General features: G+C 33.5%; 1 protein-coding gene across 2 annotated transcripts in view; it reads left to right on the top strand.

Annotated features, from left to right (window-relative positions):
- Positions 1 to 24,562, top strand: part of WDR35 (WD repeat domain 35) — a 62,804-nt gene that overhangs the window by 32,465 nt on the left and 5,777 nt on the right. For both annotated transcript variants that reach the window (XM_020288655.2, XM_020288654.2), the window contains 13 exons: positions 1,878 to 1,947; positions 5,062 to 5,115; positions 6,827 to 6,936; positions 7,477 to 7,687; positions 12,426 to 12,506; positions 15,047 to 15,183; positions 15,505 to 15,708; positions 16,948 to 17,094; positions 17,750 to 17,882; positions 19,821 to 19,931; positions 20,874 to 21,038; positions 21,927 to 22,067; positions 22,675 to 22,831. In XM_020288655.2, coding sequence (XP_020144244.1) covers positions 1,878 to 1,947; positions 5,062 to 5,115; positions 6,827 to 6,936; positions 7,477 to 7,687; positions 12,426 to 12,506; positions 15,047 to 15,183; positions 15,505 to 15,708; positions 16,948 to 17,094; positions 17,750 to 17,882; positions 19,821 to 19,931; positions 20,874 to 21,038; positions 21,927 to 22,067; positions 22,675 to 22,831 — 1,721 coding nt within the window. The remainder of the gene's footprint in view (positions 1 to 1,877; positions 1,948 to 5,061; positions 5,116 to 6,826; positions 6,937 to 7,476; positions 7,688 to 12,425; positions 12,507 to 15,046; positions 15,184 to 15,504; positions 15,709 to 16,947; positions 17,095 to 17,749; positions 17,883 to 19,820; positions 19,932 to 20,873; positions 21,039 to 21,926; positions 22,068 to 22,674; positions 22,832 to 24,562) is intronic.

Here is a 24,562-nt window from a genome sequence, read left to right as displayed (position 1 = left end):
TGAATTTTATTTTGTGATAAGTAGGACTGGATATGCTTAATAGAAATGTATTAAAATACAGACACATGTACCAGTTTAGAGGTATGACATGTTTTTGTATTTTAACATGTCTATTAAATTTATTTACAATATGATCTCTTTATTATATTGATGTATTGATATATTGATCTCTATATTATATTGATCTCTTTATTATATTTATTACAATTATGATTTCAAATTTACATTTATAAAATTTCATGACATTTAAAAAATAGAAAATGAGATGATTTTCCTGTGATTATATTACAGCTACCTTTTTTTTTTTTGAGACAGAGTCTCACTCTGTTGCCTGGGCTAGAGTGCCGTGGCAGCAGCCTAGCTCACAGCAACCTCAACTCCTGGGCTCAAGCAATCCTCCTGCCTCAGCCTCCTGAGTAGCTGGGACTACAGGCATGTGGCACCATGCCCATCTAATTTTTTTCTATATATTTTTAGTTGGCCAATTAATTTCTTTCTATTTTTAGTAGAGACGGGGTCTTGCTTTTGCTCAGGCTGGTTTCAAACTCCTGACCTTGAGCGATCCTCCCACCTCAGCCTCCCAGAGTGCTAGGATTACAGGCGTGAGCCACTGTGCCTGGCCACAGCTACCATTTCTTTTTTTTTTTTTTTTTGAGACAGAGTCTCACTTTGTTGCCCAGGCTAGAGTGAGTGCCGTGGTGTCCTAGCTCACAGCAACCTCAATCTCCTGGGCTCAAGTGATCCTCCTGCCTCAGCCTCCCGAGTAGCTGGGACTACAGGTATGCGCCACCATGCCCGGCTAATTTTTTCTATATATATTAGTTGGCCAATTAATTTCTTTCTATTTTTTTTTAGTAGAGACAGGGTCTCGCTCAGGCTGGTTTCGAACTCCCGACCTTGAGCAATCCACCCGCCTCGGCCTCCCAGAGTGCTAAGATTACAGGCGTGAGCCACCGCACCTGGCCCACAGCTACCATTTCTTGAATGCCTTTTATGTGTCAGGCTCTGTGCTAATGTACTTTACAAACATCATTTTATTTATGACTCTCAGAAACACTGCAGAGGGAAATTTGTTATGTTTACTTTACAGATGGAGAAATTGAGCTTCAGAGAAGTTAAGTAATTTGCCCAGAGCCTCAGAGCTGATCTTTGATCTGTCTTCCCTATTCACTTCCATTCATTTTAATAATTATTCAGTAGATATTATGGAGCACTTGACAATGTGTGGCATTGTGCTAGGGACTGGAGATATATATCCTTTGCTTCTAAGAAACTCAATACCTCGTGGGAGAGACAAGTAAACCAGTAGTGACACTGTGATGTGAATAAGGATTATAATATAATAAAATATGGTATTATAATAATGTAAATATCTCTCAGGATGGGTCCTAGAGAGATGGTGGACATCCAAATGTGATGCATATTTCTAACAGAGGAAGGATAGGGAAGGCTTCTTTACTTAGAAACAAAAATTCCATTAATTGGAGCTTTCCAAATCCATGTTAAGTTTTAATTTTATTAAACACATTCATAGAAGGGAAATTATGGACTAACAACAGAGAAAGTATCTAAGAAGTTGATCCTGACTAACGGTCAGCTGAAGAGTAATGTCAAATATCTCTCAGGACTTAATGAAATTCATTGGCAATGTATGGTTTTTGGCATGACTTTCAGGAACATATCGCTTGTATAACTAGTAAACACCTGGTAGATAGTTTCTACCTTTATAGGATTTAACTCTTGAAAATCATCAGGATTTTTATGTTAAATAACACTATTCTTTGGTGTCATACAATCCTTTAATTGTTCTGGAGATTATGAAATAGTAAAATACTTATTTAAACTTTCTTTGAAATTCTGAATTTTTGTTTTTACAGAATTTATCATGTTGATGATACTCCTATTGGATCAGTGGATGGGGTGCTTGATTATAGTAAAGCTATTCAAGTAGGTGATTTTATTTTTACCATAATATATTAATATTTATAGATTTGGAAATATTGTAGTTTTATTTTGAGACCTGAAAAAGAATTTTTTTCCCAATGAATAGGATATTATTTTAACAATTCTTTAAAAAATTTTCTATTCTGAAAACCTTTTTCTAGATCTTAAAAATTCTTAAATAGAAGTGGTAGTTGGTGATGAGTAGCTATTAATATGATACTACTTAGAAAAGCATATTATCTAAAAATATTGGGGAACATAGTTCTTCCTCCCCTTCTCAGTCCTCCCCTCTCAGCAGCCATCTGTTTATTCCTCTTTATCTATCAGTCAACCATGGGTTGGTCTGTCACCTCTGGCTTATTAATGAGTGTACATATTTTTGCAGATAACATAGTATACTGTCCCTTTCTGGAAATATGCTTTTTTTTTTTTTACAAGTTCATGTAATTTAATATTTTAGTAAACAACTTTTGATGATTTTTCTAAGAGTATTTAAAACAGTGCCTATTGCTTATAAAGTGTTTTCTTATCTAATTTCTTATCTGAGGCTCACAGCTCTGTTAGTCACATAGCATGTAATATCCTCTCCATCTTCAGATTAGAAAACTGCTAGAAAACTTCACTTATTTACTCAGGATCATACAGTGATTTAAATAGCAAAGTGAGGATTCAAGTTAGGTCTTTTGGCAGCAGATCTAGTGACCTATTCACTAGACTATGCAGGAGTCTATTTAGTTATCTACACCTCCATCCGTTTATTCAACAAGTATTCGTTGAATGTCTATTGTGTGCTAGACATTGGAGTAAGTACTGGGAATCCACTGGTGATTAAGACACAGTCCCTTCCATTAGGGAACTTTTAGGAAATTTTGAATTGATTCATCATCAACCAGCTCTTTCCCCACACTTTTGCATAAAATGTAATGAATTCACTCCCGTCTTAAAAACAAAAGTCTGCATTGTCAGCCACATATTTTCTTCTAGCTACTTCCTTGTCTCTTCATCCTTGCATAGCTGAGCTTCTTGAAATACTATCGTGTATTTATTCATCTTTCTCTCACCATGCATTCCATCTTCACTTCGTTGCATTCTGGTTTCTAGATGCCTTTGAATTGCCCCAAATAGGTCTTTTTCTGTCTTTATATTATTTGATCTATGTATGACACTTAATATTTTTGACCACTCTTTCTTCTTGATTTTTGTGAAACCACACCCTTGGCTTTATCCCTAGCTGACTTTTTTCTTCTTAGTCTTCCTTGTTAAGGGCTCATCTACCCATGTCTTATTGTGGTGTTCCCTATTGTCCATGTTAGGCAGTCTACTTTTTTTCACTTATTAATAGTCTCTTCTTAGTGTTCTTATTGAAACCTACCCTTTTAACTATATGCTGATGACTGCAATATATATGTTTCCAATGTTGAGTTTTTCGAATTTCTGGATATTTCTTGGTGTCCGGACAGCAAGAAATTGAGTGGCTTAAAAGTATTCCAAGTTTAACCTGTCTGAGGCTGACCTCATCTTTGCTACAAATCCATATCTCCATATATATTCTATATGTCAGCAACTGGCTCCGTTATCTATGCAAGAATCATGAGAACTCTTTTCTCTTGCTCCCTATACCTAATAAATAAATCACCAAGCCTGTTGATTCTGTCTCATAAATTTCTCTGGAATTGGCCTCCTACTTTCCATCTCTGTATCAATTAAGTCTACCATTAGTTCCTGCCTAGATCACTGCAGTAACTTTCCATCTAGTACTGCCCAATAGGACTTTCAGTGATAATGCAAATATTATATACTTGTGTTGTTGAGTGCAGTAGCCACTAGCCATATGTGACTTTTGAGCACTTAAAATGTAACTAGTTTGACTGAGGAACTGAATTTTAAAACTTTATTTCACCTTAATTAGCTGAAATTTACATTCGAATGGTGACATGTGGCTAGTGGCTCCCCATACAGGGTAGCACTGTATAGCCTCTCTATTGTCAGTCTTCCCCATGCTCACTCTGCCAATCTGTTACCACACTGCTGGCCGCTGTCAGACCACTGGCCTGTGCAGCCTTTCTAAAATGTAAATCTGATCATATAGCCCCTGCCCTCTCACATTATAAACCTCTGATACATTCCCATATTTTTGAGAATAAAGTAAAGATAGCCTCAGCTACTCCTCCCTGGTCCACTTCTCTTCCCCAGCACATTCCTCAGATACTATGCCAAACCACTTGTAGTTTCCTGAATATGCCATGCTAGCTTTTTTTCTTTTGATTTTTAAAAACATTTTATTTTGAAATAGTTATAGGCTCACAGGAAATTGCAAAAATAGTCCCTTCACTCAGCTTCCCTTTATGGTGACATGTAATGTAAGTGTCATGGAATATTAAAACCAGGAAATTAATATTGGTACAATTCTGTTGTCTAGACTATGACCTTATTTCGTATTCAGTTTTTACTTGTTTTTATGTGTACTTACGTGTGTGTGTGTGTAGTTATATGAACTTTTATCACCATAAATGAACTCCCCTCATGCTACTTCTTCATTTTCTTACCTACAACCCAGCCCTGTCCTTGTGCCCTGGCAACCACTAATCTGTCCTCCATCTCAGTAGTTTTGTCATCTTGAGAGTGTTTTATGTATGGAATCATACTAATATAATATGTCACCTGTTGAGATTAGCTTTTTTCACTAAGCACAATGCACTGGAGAGCCATCCAGGTTGTTGCAGTGCTATGACATTTTACCTTTCATCATTTTGATGTGTGTTAGTCCTTCTGCTGTTTTGTTCATCTTTTAGAACTAAGCTTGGGTTTTGCCCATCTTGGTGTAAGTTAGATGCTCCTTCCTCTGTGGTCTCATAACCCTTGTTTGTATGTCTTTTTTATCATACTGTACTGTGATTAGGTGTTTAGTTTCACCATCTTCCTCAGTAGACTTTAGTTCTACTGAGTAGTTCTAGTGCTTAGTTCAGTGGCTGGCACATAGTAGGTGCTCAGTAAATAATTGTATGTTAACTTAATAAATATATTATTGACATATTCTTTCTTAGTGAATTATATGCTACCTTGTCATTCAGTAACTATTTATTAAATAATAATGATTGATTGATTAATTTATTTTAGGGCACAAGGGATCCAATTTGTGCTATAACTGCATCTGATAAGATATTGATTGTGGTAAGTTGTAAAAACCTTATTTTATGAAAAATAATTATTTAAATTATAGAAATAGGGCAAAGCAATGAGTTTTGGAATTGAATATCATTTTGTGGGCACCCCAGGTTTTACTAAATCTAATATAAGAAATAAGAAAGTTTTAAAACTTGCCTCACAAATTACTAATTATTTGCAAAAATAGCTATTGATAAAAGCAGTAGAATCATGGCCAGCTGAGAAGATAAAGTACACCTAGAATTTTTAACACTGTGGTTAATGAGCCCCATAAAGGTGAATAGATGTGGAGTAGATTGCGTGGTGGGAGTAGGTCTTAGAAAGTTTCCTCCTTTATATAGCCTGCTATTTTATTTTGAAGAAAGTACTTTGGCTCAGCCACTTTCACAAGGCATAGAATGAAGAGGTGGTATGTTTGTCAGCCAGTAAAATAGAGAAGTCCATGGCAAATTTCTGCCCAATTTTTCAAATAGAATCAATGGCATAGTGTCTTTTCTTGAGCTCTCACATTTGAATGTATTAATTTTAGAAATAAATGTTTACTTTAATACAGTAATGCTGGTGGGATTATTGCATTGGAATTATGTAAACAGAGCCTTAAGTGTATATTTCAGTTCTAGTTACATTCTTTAGCCATTAGCTCATTTTATGGGGGAAAAATTCTTAACAGCATAGGATTCTGTAGTATTGCTGCCTTTCTGCTAGGCACTCTTGAGAATCTTGCTGCAAAAGCTATGATGCTCTGAATAAAAAGGGGAGAGGTAAAGATTGGCTGTGTGCAGCCTTCCACTTTGTCCCATTGTCATGGCCTGAGGCACAGAAGAGTTTGAAAACCACAGCTCTTTCTTGTCTGTTGTACTTACTCTTGATTGGGTTTGCCCAGAGTTGCATAGAAAATTATATTCTGTTTTTTGTTTTTAACATACTTAACACATTAACTGCCATGTGAGTTGTATTTAACTCACACTATTTTTGAACCCGGGGCTTCATGAAACATATGTAATACACACATCTCTTTACTTTGAGCTGCGTGAACTATTTATCAAGTTGCATATAACTCACACACAAAAAACAAAAAATAACAAATTTTTCATTCAATTAGAAAGAATCATTTTGTTTTCAAAGTTTTCATTCTATTTTCATAATAAAACACTGTGGCCCCAAGGAAAAATTTTTTTTTCTAGTGTGGCAGTCAATGTGTTAAACTAATACTCATGGTATCACTGCTTTCAGATCATCTTCTCCTTGCCAAAAACTAGTATCAGATAGATGGCAATAGGATAAAAACCTAGACTTTCAGTACCCTACTATTTCATATCATGATCTTCTATTGATTTTTCATATATGTATGTGAAATTTAATTCAAGTGCTGTATGTTTTAGCTTTTAATGTACCCTGAATATTAACCTAGACAAAAGCTGTAAATAACGTTGTGATATAAAAATTTGTGTATTAACAAAGAGCTATGTTTCTGACTTCTTTCTTGAACATTACATGAAAAAAAAGTTAGACCACCTTCAACTGCTTTAAAAAAGGTTTTAATTAAATTACTAGATAAATATGTACTTAATAACGTTTCATTATCAGAATTGGGAATTTGCTATGATCCTATCACTTTGATTTTAAAACAAATATATGGACATACAGAGAGACCTATAGTTGTAGTTTAATGTTATTATGGCAAATATGCTTTGGTAATCAAAAGTAATTTCCTTAGGGTCGTGAATCTGGCACCATTCAGAGATACAGTCTTCCTAACGTTGGTTTGATTCAAAAATATTCCCTTAATTGTCGAGCCTACCAGTTATCCTTGAATTGCAATTCTAGGTAAGCCTGAAAACTCTCTTCCCATAGATGTTAGACTCAGCAGTTATTTATTGGGATTGTTTGTCTTAAAATTCAGTGTGGTTTTACTATAATGTGTTTGGTTTAAATGTCTTTCTGTAATTGGACATATGGACATGCTTGTAGCTCTGACTCGGGTGGTGAAAGGGTAATATATGTAACCTAAATGTTTGTACCCCTGTAATGTTCTGAAATTAAAAAAAAGAAATTGTAATGCATTTTTTTTTCTATTAACAGTAAAACAGCTTTAGAGCTTTTAATGGTATTGAGACTATTTTATATTTCATACCAGTTGGTTTAATCTCTTTGGATACATTTTCCTCGCAAGGGAGCAAAATGAAGAGTACTCTATATTTTCTATCAAATTTACAAAACAAAATTTTTAAAAAGCCATTTCTGTCATATCATATTTCAGGTTTCTGATAAATGGATTATGAAAAACAGTAGTATAGGTAATTATTCTTACGATCACTGATAGTAATTTTACAATTTTTTCCCCTTCTCCAATTGCATTATTTTTAGTCGTCTTGCTGTCATAGACATCTCAGGAATTCTAACTTTCTTTGACTTGGATGCTCGAGTAACAGACAGTACAGGACAGCAAGTAATTGGCGAGTTGTTAAACTTGGAGCGAAAAGATGTCTGGGATATGAAGTGGGCCAAAGATAATCCTGATTTGTTTGCCATGATGGAGAAGACAAGAATGTATGTTTTCAGAAACTTGGATCCTGAGGTAAAAACAAGAAATGAATGTTAACAGTCCATAAATAATGGGCCAAATATAAAAACCTGGATATTTCCCCTTTGTCTCTTTAAGAAGTTTGTTGAACACCAGCCATACCAACATGGCTGCATGACTTTCTGAAAATAAATAGAAACTTTTCTGTAGGCTTTTGAAATATTTGGTCTTAACTGGGAATAATACATATCTTTTAAATATTTTCTGCTTTCTCTGAAAAGTACTTCCTAGGCATTTCTTTGTTCTTTTTAAAAGGTGGAACCATGGTGACTACATAGTTTTTTTTGTTTGTTTTTTTTATTTATCAAAGTTTAAAAAAAAAGAAAATAAGTAGTCTTATTTACCAAAATTTCTTAAAACAACCTAACCAAAAAAGTGTAGTTTTGACATTGCCTTGTCCTTTCTGTCTCTTCTGCCTATCTATTAACTTTATTCTGTGCTTTCCTTATTTATATTAATATTTACATTCACTGTATCATCCGCCAACCTATGTTTTTTCTTAACCCAGATACTGTTATGAATATGTAAATGCAGACTGTTAGATATCAGGAGTCCGCTTTTCCACTCATTTTTAAGGTTACATTTTGATTTTCTGTTTGTGCCTCACATCAGCTAATTTTCATACTCTGGATCTTCCCGTTAGTCTATTCTGGACATGCTGTTAGCTGTTGTGTTTATGAAATACGAAATGATTTGAGTGATAACCTAATCAAACCATCATTAAGAAGATAAATCTTTTAAACGATTTTTGAATTAGTAATGGATTTTCAATTTGGAATTTTCTGTACTTCTGTATTCTACTACTGTAAATAGTCTTAAATGCTTTATGTCATTGATTTCCATTTGTTTTCATCTGTAAGCTTCCTTCTTGGGAAGAAATTGCGTGCTTGGGCCACTGAGCTGCCAGAGATCTTCTGGTGTAATTTATTTAGGGGTAAACTGTTTGCCCCTTTAATATCCTAAATTGTTTTCACATTTCCTCATTTGAGCTCTGCTCAGGATCTTTGGGTTGGCAAATGACCTGATGTAAATTGCTCTCAAAGGCTATGTCAAAACTTTTAGGAGTCTTAGGATCCTTGTAATTCTTAGAGAAATGATTCAAAGGAAATGCATTCAGGGCTGCTGCATTTGCCCATGAACATGGGCTTCTTTCAGGAGTCCAAGACCTTTGCCACAAAACAGTTGTGAAAATTTGGCAGGTAACCTCAGGATAACCTGGAGGATGGGAGTAGAATGCTTTGAATGTTAGAGTCCTTTTTCTATCCTTGGCCCTGTTCATACTATCATATGCCTGGAGAAGAGAGAGTTTGTCGTATCTGGCTGCTCATAATGTGTGTGTTGCACGCATCGTCAGTCTAATACCAAGTGGAATCTTTGCCTGGTGGAAAGTGTTTCTTAAGTGGCTTTAACAGAACAACTCTTTTTTAAAAAACATTATTTTTTATATGAGTTTATTTACTGGCTTGGCATGTAGTTCAATTTCTATTAGATTTAGAGCTAGATGGATTTCTTACAACCTTCTCACTTTATAAATGATGCTGTACTGTTTTTTTCATTCATGAGGACACTGGCTCACTGTAGTCCTGCTTGTTTGGCTACTCTGCTTTCGTTCCTCTAGCTGCTTATTGATCATGTAAGAACATACTCTTCAAAACAGAATTTTTTGAATCTGCATAGCTACAGTATAGTATGTTCCTTCAGGACACTGTTATTATTCTGGAGAAAAGCTATTGTTTGATGGTTAATAACTATATTTTTAACCATTTGAGAGTTATTACAAACTCTAGATGCACACTTTAACTTGCAAATCTTTCTTCAGATTCTTTGTGAGAAAAAGATGCCACCTATGTGCAAAGTTTTAATTCACTGATAAAGCACATTTTCTTTGAGAATTAGGAAATGAGTAATGTTGCTATTCCCTGCCTGATCATTGTCATCTCCAGTGACCCTCTCAAGGTACTGATCGAGCTCTTTTATTCTTTTTTTTTGGCTCTTCCCTCTCATTGGTTCTTCTATTTCATATTCATATTTCTTTCATATCATATTATCAACCAGGCTCTCATCTTTGTACATTTGCATCTTTTATAAACCAGAGGCTTTTAAACATTTGAATATATACCCTCAGATATACATTTAGAAATTGTATACATGACCTACTATATTGATATGTTATGAATCATGTTCCACGAAGAGAAATTTTGAAGGGTGACATAAACTTTATTTTTAAATGTCATGCTAATTGTTATGGTTCATACTACGATTAGCTAGTATATCAGCATAATGCACATTGTAGAGTGAGGTTTTGTTAACTTAGTGGATACAAGTTCCATGGTTCAAATATTCTACTTGATAATTGCGACTTTGCAGCTGGCTTTTTGGTAGGACTTGAGTAGGTTGTCATTGTTTTCACACTGTAATGTGACTGACCCAAGAATTTGTGCTAGGAGTAAGAGAGATATCAGTTCTGCCTTTTCTTATTTGCTTGTGCTTGCATTATCACTATTACTTTTCATTCACAAATTCTTTACTAAAAGCTTTTTAAGCCACCTGTCCAATTTGTGAGACTTAGCCAAAATTAGATAATGTAACCCCTAAATCCACTTAATTAGGTGTATGCCAATTTCATTACATTACAGTATGCTAATATTGAAGAAGTAAGGGTACTTGAGGATATCAGTTATATTGTACATATTATTATGAGGCCTTCTAACTTGTGTGCTGAATAGATGGGCCAGTGTTTCTTGGTGTAGATTAGTAAAGCTTTAGATACTTTTTGATAAAAAGAAGTATCTTGCATACTGCTTAGGCAAGTGCTCCCTGCTTTGGAGACCACAGGTATAAAACTTCTTATACAAATGAAATGTTGGATAGATGTCTAATGAATTCTTAAAAATAAAGAAAATTAGGCCAGGTGTGGTGGTTCACACCTTTAATCCTAGTACTTTGGGAGGCTGAGGTGGGAGGATTGCTTGAGGCCAGAAGTTTGACACCAGCTTGGACAAGATAGTGAGACCCTATCTCTTAAAAAAAAAAAAAATTAGCCAAGTATAGTGGTATGCACCTGTAGTCCTAGCTACTTGGAAGGATGAGGTAGGAGGATCTCTTGAGCCCAGGAGTTCAAGGTTACAGTGAGCTATGATTGTACCACTGTGCTTCAGCCTGGGTGATGGAGCAAGACCTTGACTCAAAAAAAAAATTTTTTTCCCTCTCTTTACCTTTCTCCCTTTTTCTTTGTTTTGGTATTATTTTATATCCACAGATTATCTTTTGTGACTTTATCTTTTGACTAAGTAGTTTTGTTGCATTATCTAACCCAACAAATTAAAAACTTTTTCTAATGGTAAACATGTTTATACAGGTATTTGTGGTTTACATACAATAGAAAAATAATCAAAGTATATGAAAGCTCTTATAATTTGTAAGAAATATCTGATTACATATCAGATGTCTTTCTTTCTTTTTTTTTTTTTTTTTTTTTTTTTTTTTTGAGACAGAGTCTCACTCTGTTTCCGGGCTAAAGTGCTATGGCGTCAGCCTAGCTCATAGCAACCTCAAACTTCTGGGCTCAAGCAATCCTTCTGCCTTAGCCTCCTGAGTAGCTGGGACTACAGGCATGCACCACAATGCCCAGCTAATTTTTTCTAGATATTTTTAGTTTGGCCAATTAATTTTTTTCTATTTTTAGTAGAGACAGGGTCTCGCTCTTGCTCAGACTGGTTTTGAACTCCTGACCTTGAGCAATCCGACGGTCTTGGCCTCCCAGAGTGTTAGGATTACAGGTGTGAGCCACTGTGCCCAGCTATTTTTCTAGTTTTTATCATATGTGAAGGACGAACTTTCAGTTATAAATTTGATACGTTATTTCCTTTGGATCTTGGTTACTTTCTACTTTATCATGATATACATATATATATATATTTTAAATTATATTCTGGTATTATTTTTATTATCAGACAGTATTATCCTATTCTTTTTATAGTATTCTTACAGATATTAAGTATATTGGCAGTTTATTTTTTATATAATATTTATATCTTTTCTAGTAAGGATTTAGAGTAGTTGCTTTACATTGTAATATGCATATCTTATATTATATTTTTACAAGCATACATAATGTAGGATAAGAGACAGGCATATAACAGACTCATGTATTTACATATCGGCAAATAAATCTTAGGTACAAAATATATCAGGAACGTGCTCTGGCTCATGTTACAGAGGAGAGACTTTTCTGTAAGGCATAGGATTTCTTTGATAGAGGTACTTAGATATAAATGTATTGTTTATCAATTTTACTATGAATTTAATATTAAATTGCATGAATTAGAATTATTAAGCCATATATGGCATTTTTATATTAATTAGGAAGATTTGGACTAGATATTAGATGTTCTTAGGGAATTAATATGGATTATTTAAGGGGTGATAATAGTAATGTAGCCATGTGGGAGAATGTCTTTATCTTTTAGATATGTACTGAAGTATTTAGGGGTGAACTGTCATAATGTCTGTAATTTACATTTACTTCACAGTACTTCAGCCAAAAAATTAAGTGAAGTATATTTATCAAAATGCTAATAATTATTTAGGTGATGGGTATATGGGTGTTAATGACATTCTCTGTATTCTTCTATTTGTTTGAAAATTTTGATAGTAAACCGTCAAATCATGATTCATTAAAGAAGAGGAAATTTTGTATAATGAAATGTAACATTTATTTTTGTCTTTAAAGGAACCCATTCAGACCTCTGGATATATTTGTAACTTTGAGAATTTAGAAATTAAATCTGTTCTTTTGGATGAGATATTAAAGGTAATTCTTTAAAAACAGTTATATTTCTGTTAGTAGATTGGGAGCTTTCATTTCTGAACCAGCAGTGTAGTGTCCCAGTTAGGAGCATGTACCCAGGAGTAAGATGTATCTCAGGTCCAGCTCTGCTCTGTTACTGTGCAGCCTTTAGGTGGGGGCCATCATCTTTTTGAGCTTCACTATCCTTTCCTGTAAAATGTTGATAAAAATGTACGAGCCTCAGTTTTTACCTCTATAAAATGTGGATAATAACAGTATTTTTATGATTGTTATTTAGAAAGATAATGTGTGAAAAGCACTTAGCACAGTGCTAAGGCCAAGTAAGAGCTCAAAAAATGGTTGCTACATGTCATCATTTTTACAGTAATAATAAAGAGGTACTGAAGAAATATCTAAAAGTTTACTTTAGCCTTTTTTTAGTTCTAGGATACTTGAATAACTTTTTCTTTGGAGATCCAGTATCCTTCCATTTTTTTCGAGGTTTATAAAATAATCCTTTTTGACTTCAGATATCTTTTTTTTTTTATACGTGAACAGAAATACAGAACAGATATCTTTTTGATCCTCTACATTGGCCTTCATTGACCATCCTTTGAGACTTCTTTTCTCTAAGAATATATTGAGAGCAGTTTTACATTCATTTTATCCAAAGCACTTACTTTTTAAAATGTACTATATATATATATTTTGGAATTGGGATAGTAGATTTTAAATTTCTAGAAGTTAGATGCAACTTGAAGATTGTTTTTGTATTTTGGTTTGATATGTAAATTGCAGCCCTTTTATTGTGAACCAGTTTCATTTTTCTGTATTGTAACCACCCTGCAGCAGCAGGATAAGCCCCCACCCAAAATTTGGTTTGGATTTCAAGGTTGATGATACAAGGGACATATCAGGGAGGTATCTTCCACAATGAGGCTTTTGAGGGGGAAAAAGGTAGGCTTCCTAAGCTGTCTGAAATGACTCGAAAGAATAGGGAAAGGAGACTGGCTTGAGTTTTTTTTTTTTTTTTTTTTGTAGTTAGGGGGTGCATCTGGGGTGAGGGTTTCCATGGGTAGGGGCTTATTATGTTGTTGAACCTCACTGGCCCCAAAGGAGGGAGCGCTGGGCTTTCTATATCAGCTTACTCCAGGTTTAGCACCAGGGGAAGAAGGAGGGGTAGAGGTTAAAAGTCAACCATCAACAATGGAGTCTGAATCTGAGCTGTAAGTTGTATATGGAAAGATAGATTTAGCCAGACGCAGTGGTGTGCACCTGTAGGCCCAACAACTCAGGAAGCTGAGGGAGGCTTGCTGCTTGAACCCAGGAGTTTGAGGCCAGCCTGGGCAACATAGCAAGACCTTATCTCTTAAAAAAGAAAGGAAGACAGAGAGAAAGAGAGAAGAGAAAGAGAAAGACTGATAGATTAGATATATGAAAAGAAGTAATTTTATAAAAATAGCATCATTGCCCAATTTAAATGTTTAATTTTAATTAACCTGAAAATGAGTTGAAAGGAATTCTAGACCTTTAGGTAATATATATATATATATATATATTTTTAACCATAAACAATATGATTTTCCTGTGTTAAGAAGAAAAATTATGAAAAACTAAAGAATTTAAACTATATTTTATTTTTTAATGGTATTGATTGACTTTGCACTCTAAAAGATGGCATTCTTACATTTTTTCCCTCTTTTTCTCTTTTTTTAGCCATATTATTGGTTTTACATTGTCAAGATTTAGAACATTTTATTTTGTTTTGTAACCCTAATTTCCAGTTGTTTAGAGTTATATTTAAATGAATTCAAAGCTATTGCTAGTTTTTTACTACATTTTCTCTATACATGAGTTTTTAATTTTTTTAACCTTTTAGTTGCATGGATTTTGTCATCAGTAGTATTTTTCAAGAAAGGCTCATAGTGCTGATTGCCTTAAGTTTTAGACTGCTTGACAGTACCTGTGGTGGTGTTGCCCTGATGATCATATTGACTTTTCTGAAGCTTTTTAGATGAGGAAGGATCTCAGTAGGAAAATGATTTACCCAAAGTTCATCTATTCATTGATTTAGAAAATATTGAGAGCCAGTAAGACACAGTTCCTGGCCCCAGGATGGGCAAGTAGTAATTCAGCAACCAAAAAAGAGTTGGGGATGCTATGATTCAGTCAGTAGGTATACCTGTTCAGAGCTCTAAAGTAGGGGAGCATTAGGTCAGTTCTGAGACTATGAATAATGTGAATTGTACATCTAGGCATTGCACTGAGTGTTTGAGATGTGTTATCTCATTTAAGGGGAAAACCTAGTTTGACCCAAGGGAAGCAGGACCCCGTCTACCATTGTCCACTCTTCCCCATAGGCAGCCTGACTGCCTCAGGAGGAACTTGACTTGTGGGTTTTGGATGTTTTCTTGATAACTTAAAAGACCTAACCACGGGGGTTTCTTTTTTCCTTAGTTTTGCTCACAATATGATGTCGTTTTTTTATTTTGTTTTGTTTATAATTGTAAAAAAGAAATACCCTAAAGGCAACTATTTGAATTTGTTTTCATCTTTACTTTTAGAATCCAGAACATCCAAACAAAGATTATCTAATTAACTTTGAGATTCGGTCCTTGCGAGACAGTCGAGCACTGATTGAGAAGGTTGGAATTGAAGATGCATCTCAATTCATAGAGGACAATCCACACCCCCGACTTTGGTATTTTTAAAAAAGTAAAACCTCCCAAGATGTCAGGTGTAGGGTTTTAAAGTCTCAACTCTGTCATGTCCTGCTCCCCTACTAGTGTCCTGATGGAAATAGACTCCTATTCTTACTCTTCTTTTTGAAATGGAGAAACTCATTTTAGATTTGGAAGGTCTTGATATAAACAATATATTATATGAAAAATGTTTGCATGTGTTAAAATAATCACTTTCCACCATGTTTCACTAGAAACAGTAGGTATGATAATTGAATTCTGATTCAAGACTAGTTTATCAGTAATTTGCAATATGCTTTTCTGTTTCTTTTTTAATAAAGGCACCTACTGGCTGAAGCAGCTCTTCAGAAACTGGACCTGTACACTGCAGAGCAAGCATTTGTACGCTGCAAAGATTATCAAGGCATTAAGTTTGTGAAGCGCTTGAGCAATCTACAGAGTGACTCAATGAAGCAGGCTGAAGTTGTTGCCTACTTTGGCAGGTTCGAGGAGGCTGAAAGAATGTATCTTGATATGGACAGAAGGTAAGTTATGATGGCTTAGTCATCCCCAAGTACTTCTAGAGTCATATTTTTTTTTTTACAAATGGGGAATATAAATAGGTTAAATGTATCGTAACATTTCTTCTAGAAATTAATTCTCAGTTTAGATTACAACCTAGATATTCCACATGCCCCTCATTAATTTATGTTTTATAATTTGGGGGCAGCTTTCATCTTTGTTTTTACATCTAATAATGGCTTTCTGTGGGAGATCTTTTTTCATTTGGTAGGAAAAACGTGATAGGACTCCAGAGACTGAGGGCTTTTATCATTTATTACACAGCTCATTGTTCCGGTTCTTTTTTTGGTTTAGGCCATTATTTAACTTTCTGTTGTCAAGAAGCATAAAATAAAAACCAAAAGTAGTTAAGGATTCAATTTTATTTTTTATATTTTATTTGTGATGTATATAAAATAATGTATGAATTTCATTTCAGCTGTAAACATATTTAATTTCCATTAATGTTATTTATATTTCCAGGAGAGCCCAAATATAATTAAGCTCTGAAAAGAAACATAAAACCAGCATGTGATTATGATGCTATGTGTCTTATTTTGAAATAAACATGATCATGTATAAGAAATTACAGAAAAGAAGTGATTATTATTTAAATCATTATTTTGCTAAATAAATTGGAAGTTCAGGAAGATAAAGGCAGAACATTGTTTTCATTTACCTTTTCTGATATCTCAGTCCATTTGGACTACTATAACAAAATATCTGAGACTGGGTAATTTATAAAGAACAGAAATTTATTTCTCATGGTTCTGGAGGCTGGGAAGTCCAAGATTTTGGTGAGGACAGGTTTGGTGTCTGGTGAGGGGCCTGGCTCTGCTTCCAAGATGATGCCTTGAATGCGGTGCCCTCACATGGCAGAAAGCAGAAGGGCAAAAATTGGCAAACTGAAACCTCTTCTGTAAGGGCAATTTCAAGTCATAAGGGTGGACTTCCCAACAGGCCCCACCTCTTAATACCACTACAATGGAGATTAAGTTTCAACATGAATTTTGGAGGGGCCACACATTCAAACCATAACATCTGAATCCTCCTTACCCACCTATTACCTGATCAGGCTGTTTCTAAAATGTTTAGAGAGCTACCTTGTCTGTCTAACAAGTGCTACGTTTGTATTCACAGTACCTAGAAGTGTACCGAGCACATAGTAGGCACTTGATAAATATTTGTTGGATAGATGAATGAATTGATGCCATTATTTATAGAGATCTTGCTATTGGCCTCCGGCTGAAATTGGGAGATTGGTTTAGAGTACTCCAGCTCTTGAAAACTGGATCTGGTGATGCAGATGACAGTCTCCTTGAACAAGCCCACAATGCCATTGGAGACTACTTTGCTGATCGACAAAAGTGGTATGTAACTTATCTGGAGCACCTCATGCTTTCATGCAACACTTAGTAGCTAGTCAAATCAAGTACTCCTCTAGGAAATAATGCTGGGAAAATGAAGATCATCTTCCTGGATCCTAAAATTCAAATAGTTCAGGATTCAGGTTGGAAAGTCAGAGATCTTTGTAGCTGTGAGATGAGTACTGTAAAACTTTGGAGTTTACAAACATAAAATCTACACTTAGCCCCAGGCAGCTTTCTACTATTTGAGACTATAGTGAACAATTCCAAGACATTATATGATTTATTTCTGAATGAAGTAAAAAAAGTGTTTTATATTTGGTTGTTTTAATATTACATGTTATTTTTAGAAATCATTGGCTTTTATTCTTTATTTTGGTCAATATACCTATTTATGTCAGTGTTTGGGAGTACTGTACATTGGATTAAAACAGTGCTTCTTAACAATATTCAAAGAATGCCACAACTAGAATATGCTACACAGTTTTTAGGGTTCCTTTCATAATTTATATGCTTCAAAGTTATTCTGTAAGGGAAGATGATGAACAGAGTAATACTAGTAAAGGTAATTCTAATGAAGGAATATTTTTGGCGAAAGTGCTTATTGATCAAGAGATTCACATTAGTTTTAAAAGTTTTTCTTTTTTTCTTTCCATAGGTTGAATGCTGTACAATATTATGTACAAGGCCGGAACCAGGCACGCTTAGCTGAATGTTATTTTATGTTAGAAGATTATGAGGGATTAGAGAATCTTGCCAGCTCACTTCCAGAAAACCACAAATTGCTTCCAGTAGGTATTGCAAATTTTAGTTTTTGGAGTTGTTAGGTTATTTTATAACATTTATTAGATTTATTAGAATCTAATATTAGAAACATTTATAACATTTATTAGATTTATTAGAATCAGAAAATATCCTCTGGAATAAAGAAAATTAAAAATTAATCTATAATTTTACAGTATCTTAGACATGAAATGATGCTTTTATTTTAATTATAAAACAATGTGTCAATATTATGGAATGCTTGAAAATGGAGGGGAAAAATCAGTCATATTCCTATTACTGACACAGTCTCATGTAGTTTTTTCAGTTTCATAAAATTGCTCTTAAAGCTTAGCTGAATACAGAAAATATTTACAGATGATATGTTGTCAGGGATTTGCTTCAAAATAATCTGGATTTGTTTGAAATTTGTTATAACTTCAGTTTAAAAAGCTAGCTTAACTTTTATTAGCTTATATTAACAATAAAGTATTTAATGTTAAAAAAGAAAAACTAAAAATGTTCACTAACTTTGTTTTGAATGTTCTTTATAAGCCTCTTTTAAGTAATTGTTGAATACTGTAAATGAGTTTGTATTTTATTTGTTTATCTAATATGTAAATTACTGAACTGTACCTCTCAACTGCAGAGTCTGGACATACATCAGTTGTAAGTTCTGCCTCAAATATTTTGTCTGTTAATTATTAGATAAGTACGGAATTTTGATAATTCATTTTTTCCCTATTGTGAATTAGAACAGTTTTCTCTCTAATAATGGCATTTTAACTCAAACTCATTCTCAATCCTATGTGTTTTCTTATATAGGAAAGAACTGAAATTACTTAGGACCCTGGTTATGGGGAATAGTGTATCCCACATTTGTGTCTTCTGTTAGCTGTCCCTGATGAAGCAGAAAAAGATTTTGTTATAGAGTATCCAGAATATTAATATTACTGAGTAAATAATAAGTAATTATAACTATAATAATAATTAAATAACTAAAATAATAAAAAAATTGTGTTAGTACTATAAATTTTAAATCTAGTTATAGAGGCATTTTTAATAATATGGGAAGATGTACGTAGTATTTAAGCAGGAAGTGCAGGATACAAAATTATATGTAGTATGATCACAGTGTTACACAAACGCACACATGCATATATATTCATAGGACAAAATGTTAAGAATTCACACCAGAATATTGAGAATGGTAAGGTTATGAGTAACTTTACTTTTTCATGTTTTGCAAATTTTTTTACTATTAGAATGTATTACTTTATAATCAGCAAAATATAAGCATTACTTTTAAGAAGATAGTTGGATATGAAATATACTTTTATATTTCCAAAAATATTGTAGAAAGGGGTTTAGGGAGAGAAAAACTCTGGCTAATCAGATATTCTGAAAGAAAAAAATTGATTTGAAAATGGAGAATGCAGCTGAACAAATAAGATTTGTGGCAGTGGTGGTTCTCCCTGCCACCACCCTCCAAAGGAGCTCTGTTTTGGGTCTAGCTTCCTGAACTGATGAATGGTGGACTTCTCTTGGGCATTTTGTTATAGAGTTCTTTGAGAGGTTTCCCTTAAGCCTCTAATTAATGGTTAACATGGAGTATATCACCAATTGCTGTAAAAGTTTTTTTTTTCACCCACTGGTGTGGGATTTGTTTTGGAGCTTCACATACCTGTACACTAGCTACTTAACCAAGAGAAGAAGGAAGTGTAGTGTCTTCAGGGCCTGGTTAAAAATCAGACCCACAGCCTGAGCCTGTGAAGCTATGGTTTTATAGAAGGTGATGCCTGAGCATCCGTTCTGATTTATAGCCTTTGCCCCTGTGTCTGTTTACGAGAAAAATCTGTAACTACCAGAAAATTTAATATTCATATGCCCCTATGGAGTTTTGGTCAATTAAAATGTAAGTGGTTTTCTTGGTCTGTGAAATCTGATAATATTGTTTTGTTTTTCAGGAAATAGCACAAATGTTTGTGAAAGTTGGAATGTGTGAACAAGCAGTGACTGCATATTTGAAATGTAATCAACCAAAGGCAGCTGTAGATACCTGTGTACATCTCAACCAAGTAAGGAACTGAAATTTACTGTCTGTGCAGCTTGGTGTTTTAGGTATATTTTAACTCAAAGCAAAATTAAAGTCACAGTAGTCATCCTTTAAAGATTATTACTAATGTAAAGCATCAGAGAGCTTGACATAAGGTTGAGGACTGAAAAAGTGGTGAAGTTTGCACTTTCCTCTTAAAGTGCTACCATGAGTGGTGACCCACTCATAACTAACTCAATATGGGAGCATGAACAGATCCTGTGCTTTTAGTCTGGCAAATTTTTGTCTGGAAGTAATTTCATAATTTTCTGCATTTTATTAGGGTTGGGTTTTGTTTCCAAAGAAGGACCAGTTAATGGTCAGTCCTTGCCTGAGGAAGGAATTGAGTTACTTTATCAATATTTATTTTGGCAAATATATTTTCCTTTCCCTTTATAGGAAACATGTATTTGATATTTTTAAGAGCTGCAATTTAATAAAATTAAAGTGTAGAATTATTATGGAAACTGTTGACTATCAATGTATTCTTTTAATATTTTCCTTAAAGTATTTTTAAAGCCCCATTTGCTTTATAAAAATAATTTTTAAATGTTAAATCTGATAGGACATCTTTTAACTGAAATTGCATATTTGTTTTACTATAAAATATAAACAAGTGTATCTTTTTCTTGGTCATAGTTTGTGTAAATATGCAATTATAAGATTAATATAATTATAAATTTTGGAACTTTCTTTTTCAGATGCACTTCTTAAGCAAATCAGAGTCCTAGTTCATTTAATCATTTGACACAGATTTACCTTATAGAACTCATGTTACTCTATGTTATGTGATTTATAAAAACATACCCGTTTTTAATTTTGAAGTAGTAGTATTTATTATAAACTTAAAGCTTTACTGTGTGAATTTTATGACATATGTGATTGTAAATACTTGGGTGACCAAATGGTATAATTGTTTTCTTAGTGGAACAAAGCTGTTGAATTGGCTAAAAATCATAGTATGAAAGAAATTGGATCTCTGTTAGCTAGGTATGCATCTCATTTGCTGGAAAAGAATAAAATTCTTGATGCCATAGAACTTTATCGGAAAGCCAATTACTTTTTTGATGCTGCTAAACTCATGTTTAAGGTAATGTAATAATCTTGGTGAGTATTTGGTTTCTTCTAGTTACAAATCTTTTTATGTATACATTTTCCATTTTCTTTGGAAACAAATATTTGTTACAGCAAAACCCCTCTGGTTTTATTACTACTAGAACTATGCATTATTTTAGTATTATTACCTTTTACTAACAAGGCTATTTTACTAATGCTAGCAACTTATTGATACTTAAACAATTATATATTTAATACTAAAGTTAACAAAGAGTTAAAGAATTTGCTGGGCCACAAAGAACAAATTCCTACAACTGTGGGAATTAAATTTTTTTGATAATAGAGTTTTGAGCCCTTTTAAATGTACAAGTTTTATATATTACACTTTACATAGTATCAATTTGGAGGAAAGGTCACTATTAATAGTACAGTATTAATATATACAAATTTTACATTCTATTCTATTCTTTTCCCATTTGATTTAATGAAAAAAGGAAAACTTTCCCTCAAAATCATTTAAATAAATATAAAGTTCTGGAGGATGCACCATGTTAACACCATTGTGCTTTTGTGTATTTGGAACATTATTTTTAAAATCTCTGTGTTGTGGAAAATACTAGCCATTTTATCAACACTTTCTTCATTCTGATTTAGCTATTTAACAGCACCTGTTATGTTCTAAGATTGATATGCGTTCTAATTCCAAGGGCTAAATACTAAGGAAAGAACTAAGTACTTATATGTACTAAGGAAAATAAAAAGGAATTTAAAAATATTTGTCATAAACAGGTGGTGTTTATATACCATCCTATTGATTTTTCCTCTTTTTTTAGAGAATGAAATTTCAATTAATTTTGGAAATGATTATATTTGTACAAATATAGATTAAGAAGTATCTTTCCCCAATTTTTTAAATGTTTAGATTGCAGATGAAGAGGCAAAGAAAAGAACTAAACCTTTACGTGTTAAGAAGCTCTATGTACTCTCAGCCTTACTTATAGAGCAATACCATGAACAAATGAAAAATGCCCAACGAGGAAAAGTTAAAGGAAAGAGTTCAGAGGTAAGGTAGAGCATTTTATACCATTAGATCATCTGAAGTATTTAAGAAAAAACAAAACTACCAAACTTTTCTTTATGGGTATGTCATTTAATTTGTATGTCTACATTTGTTTCCTTAAATGATATGAAGAAAATAAATGACTTAGAATTATTATTCAAATTTAGAAATTTCTACTTAGCAATATTGAAAATTATTTTTTCTACAATACTAATCTGTAGTCTTTGCTTTAATTTCCTATTTTTGTTAAAAATTTTAGTTACCTGGTAAATCTCCTTTCTAATAAGTGAGTTTTAAAAATTTTCATGTAATAGAATATGTATACCATTTTAATAAATAAATTTCTTACTAACTTAAAGTTTAGTCAGTTGTATTTTAAAATTTGATCATACCAGTTTAACAAATATAAATTAGAATAAAAAATTAAATCAGTCATGACAGTTATATAATGATAAAATCTGCTCATTTAGATATTTTTTTCCCTCCTCATTTATATATTTTAATGTCTAAAAATTTACAGACTTAACTGTAATGACTATTGTTATGTGGGAGTTGATACTGTGTGCGTTTGTTTGTGCTGACAGAAAGTGGGTGTTGGCTTTACTTGTAGGCCACTTCTGCTTTGGCTGGTTTGCTGGAAGAGGAAGTTCTGTCTACAACTAGTCGCTTCACAGATAACGCATGGCGAGGGGCTGAGGCTTACCACTTCTTTATACTTGCACAGAGGCAGCTCTATGAGGGATATGTTGACACTGCATTGAAGACAGGTGGGCATGTCACCTAATGTATATAGTATGTCTGAAAATTTTTAAATTGAGTATGAAAGACCAGCTCTTTCAATTTGCCTTTATATTAATTTCAATAACATTTTTTCTGTGAGTTTATTTTTATATGTTTGAGATTATGCTATGTACAATTTGTTTTGTGCATTCCACTGTTTGAAGTTCTTTTTATTTTTTTAATACATAGAAAACAATAAATATAGTTCATAGAAATGTCAGAAGTTTTAGATAAGCAAAAAGAACATGTATAACATTCATGTGGCCATTCAAAGTTAAACACTCAATAATCAAGTTCATATCCTTTTGGAGATATATTTGTACATATATTTTTAAGATTTTTAATTTTTAAATATATTTATTTTAAAATAATTTCAAAAATAATTTTGTTTTTTACAATATTGGGAGTGCTTTTTTAAAACAATAATATGCCGTAAAGTATCTCCACATTTTACATATATATTGCCATACAATTTATCTTGTTTTTATAAAAATTATCTAATAATTTCAACCAAAACAGAAAAATACAAAGAAAAAGGTAAAATAATCTAATAATTTATAATAAATCCTATAACTGAGAGATAATCAGTTAAATTTAGATAAGTTTCCTTTTAGACATTTCTCCATGTTAGAGCTTGCTTTTTTTTTTTTATTTTTTTTTATTTTGGCATATTATGGGGGTACAGATTTTAAGGTTTCAATAAATGCCCTTTCCCCCCTCCCCCCACAAGTCTGAGTTTCCAGCATGACCATCCCCCAGATGGTACACATCTCACTCATTATGTATGTATATACCCACCCCCCTCCCCCCTGCCCAATACCCTATTACTGTAGTACATATGTGTCCACTTAGGTGCTGCTTAGTTAATACCAGTTTACTGGTGAATATATGTGGTCTTGTTTTTCCATTCTTGGGATACTTCACTTAGTAGTATGGGTTCCAGCTCTAACCAGGAAAATATAAGATGTGCTATGTCACCATTGTTTCTTAGAGCTGAATAGTACTCCATGGTATACATATACCACATTTTATTAATGCATTCTTGGATTAATGGGCACTTGGGCTGTTTCCACAGCCTTGCGATTATGAATTGTGCTGGTATAAACATTCAAGTGCAGGTGTCTTTTTTGTAGAGTGTCATTGGATCTTTTGGGTAGATGCCCAGCAATGGGATTGCTGGATCAAATGGTAGATTCACTTGTATCACTTTAAGGTATCTCCATATTGCTTTCCACAGAGGTTGAACTAGTTTGCAGTCCCACCAGCAGTGTAGGAGTGTTCCTCTCTCTCCGCATCCACGCCAGCATTTGTTATTTGGAGACTTTTTGATAAAGGCCATTCTCACTGGAGTTAAGTGATATCTCATTGTAGTTTTGATTTGCATTTCCCTGATGATTAGAGATGCTGAGCATTTTTTCATATGTTTGTTGGCCATTCTTCTGTCTTCTTTAGAAAAGTTTCTGTTCAAGTCCTTTGCCCACTTTTTAATAGGGTTATTTGATTTTTTCTTGCTGATTTTCGTGAGTTCTAAGTATATTCTAGTTATCAGCCCTTTATCGGATACGTAGGATGCAAAAATTTTCTCCCATTCTATAGGTTGTCTGTTTACTTTCATGACTGTTTCTTTGGCTTGCAGAAGCTTTTTAGTTTCATCATGTCCCATTTATTTATTTTTGTTGCTGCTGTGATTGCCTTTGGGGACTTCTTCCATAAACTCT

This window comes from Microcebus murinus, chromosome 3 (assembly GCF_040939455.1).
Source record: "Microcebus murinus isolate Inina chromosome 3, M.murinus_Inina_mat1.0, whole genome shotgun sequence".
Taxonomy (NCBI): Eukaryota; Metazoa; Chordata; class Mammalia; order Primates; family Cheirogaleidae; genus Microcebus; species Microcebus murinus.
The sequence above is the reverse complement of the archived record's forward strand: the minus strand, read 5'-3'. Positions and strand labels throughout refer to the sequence as shown.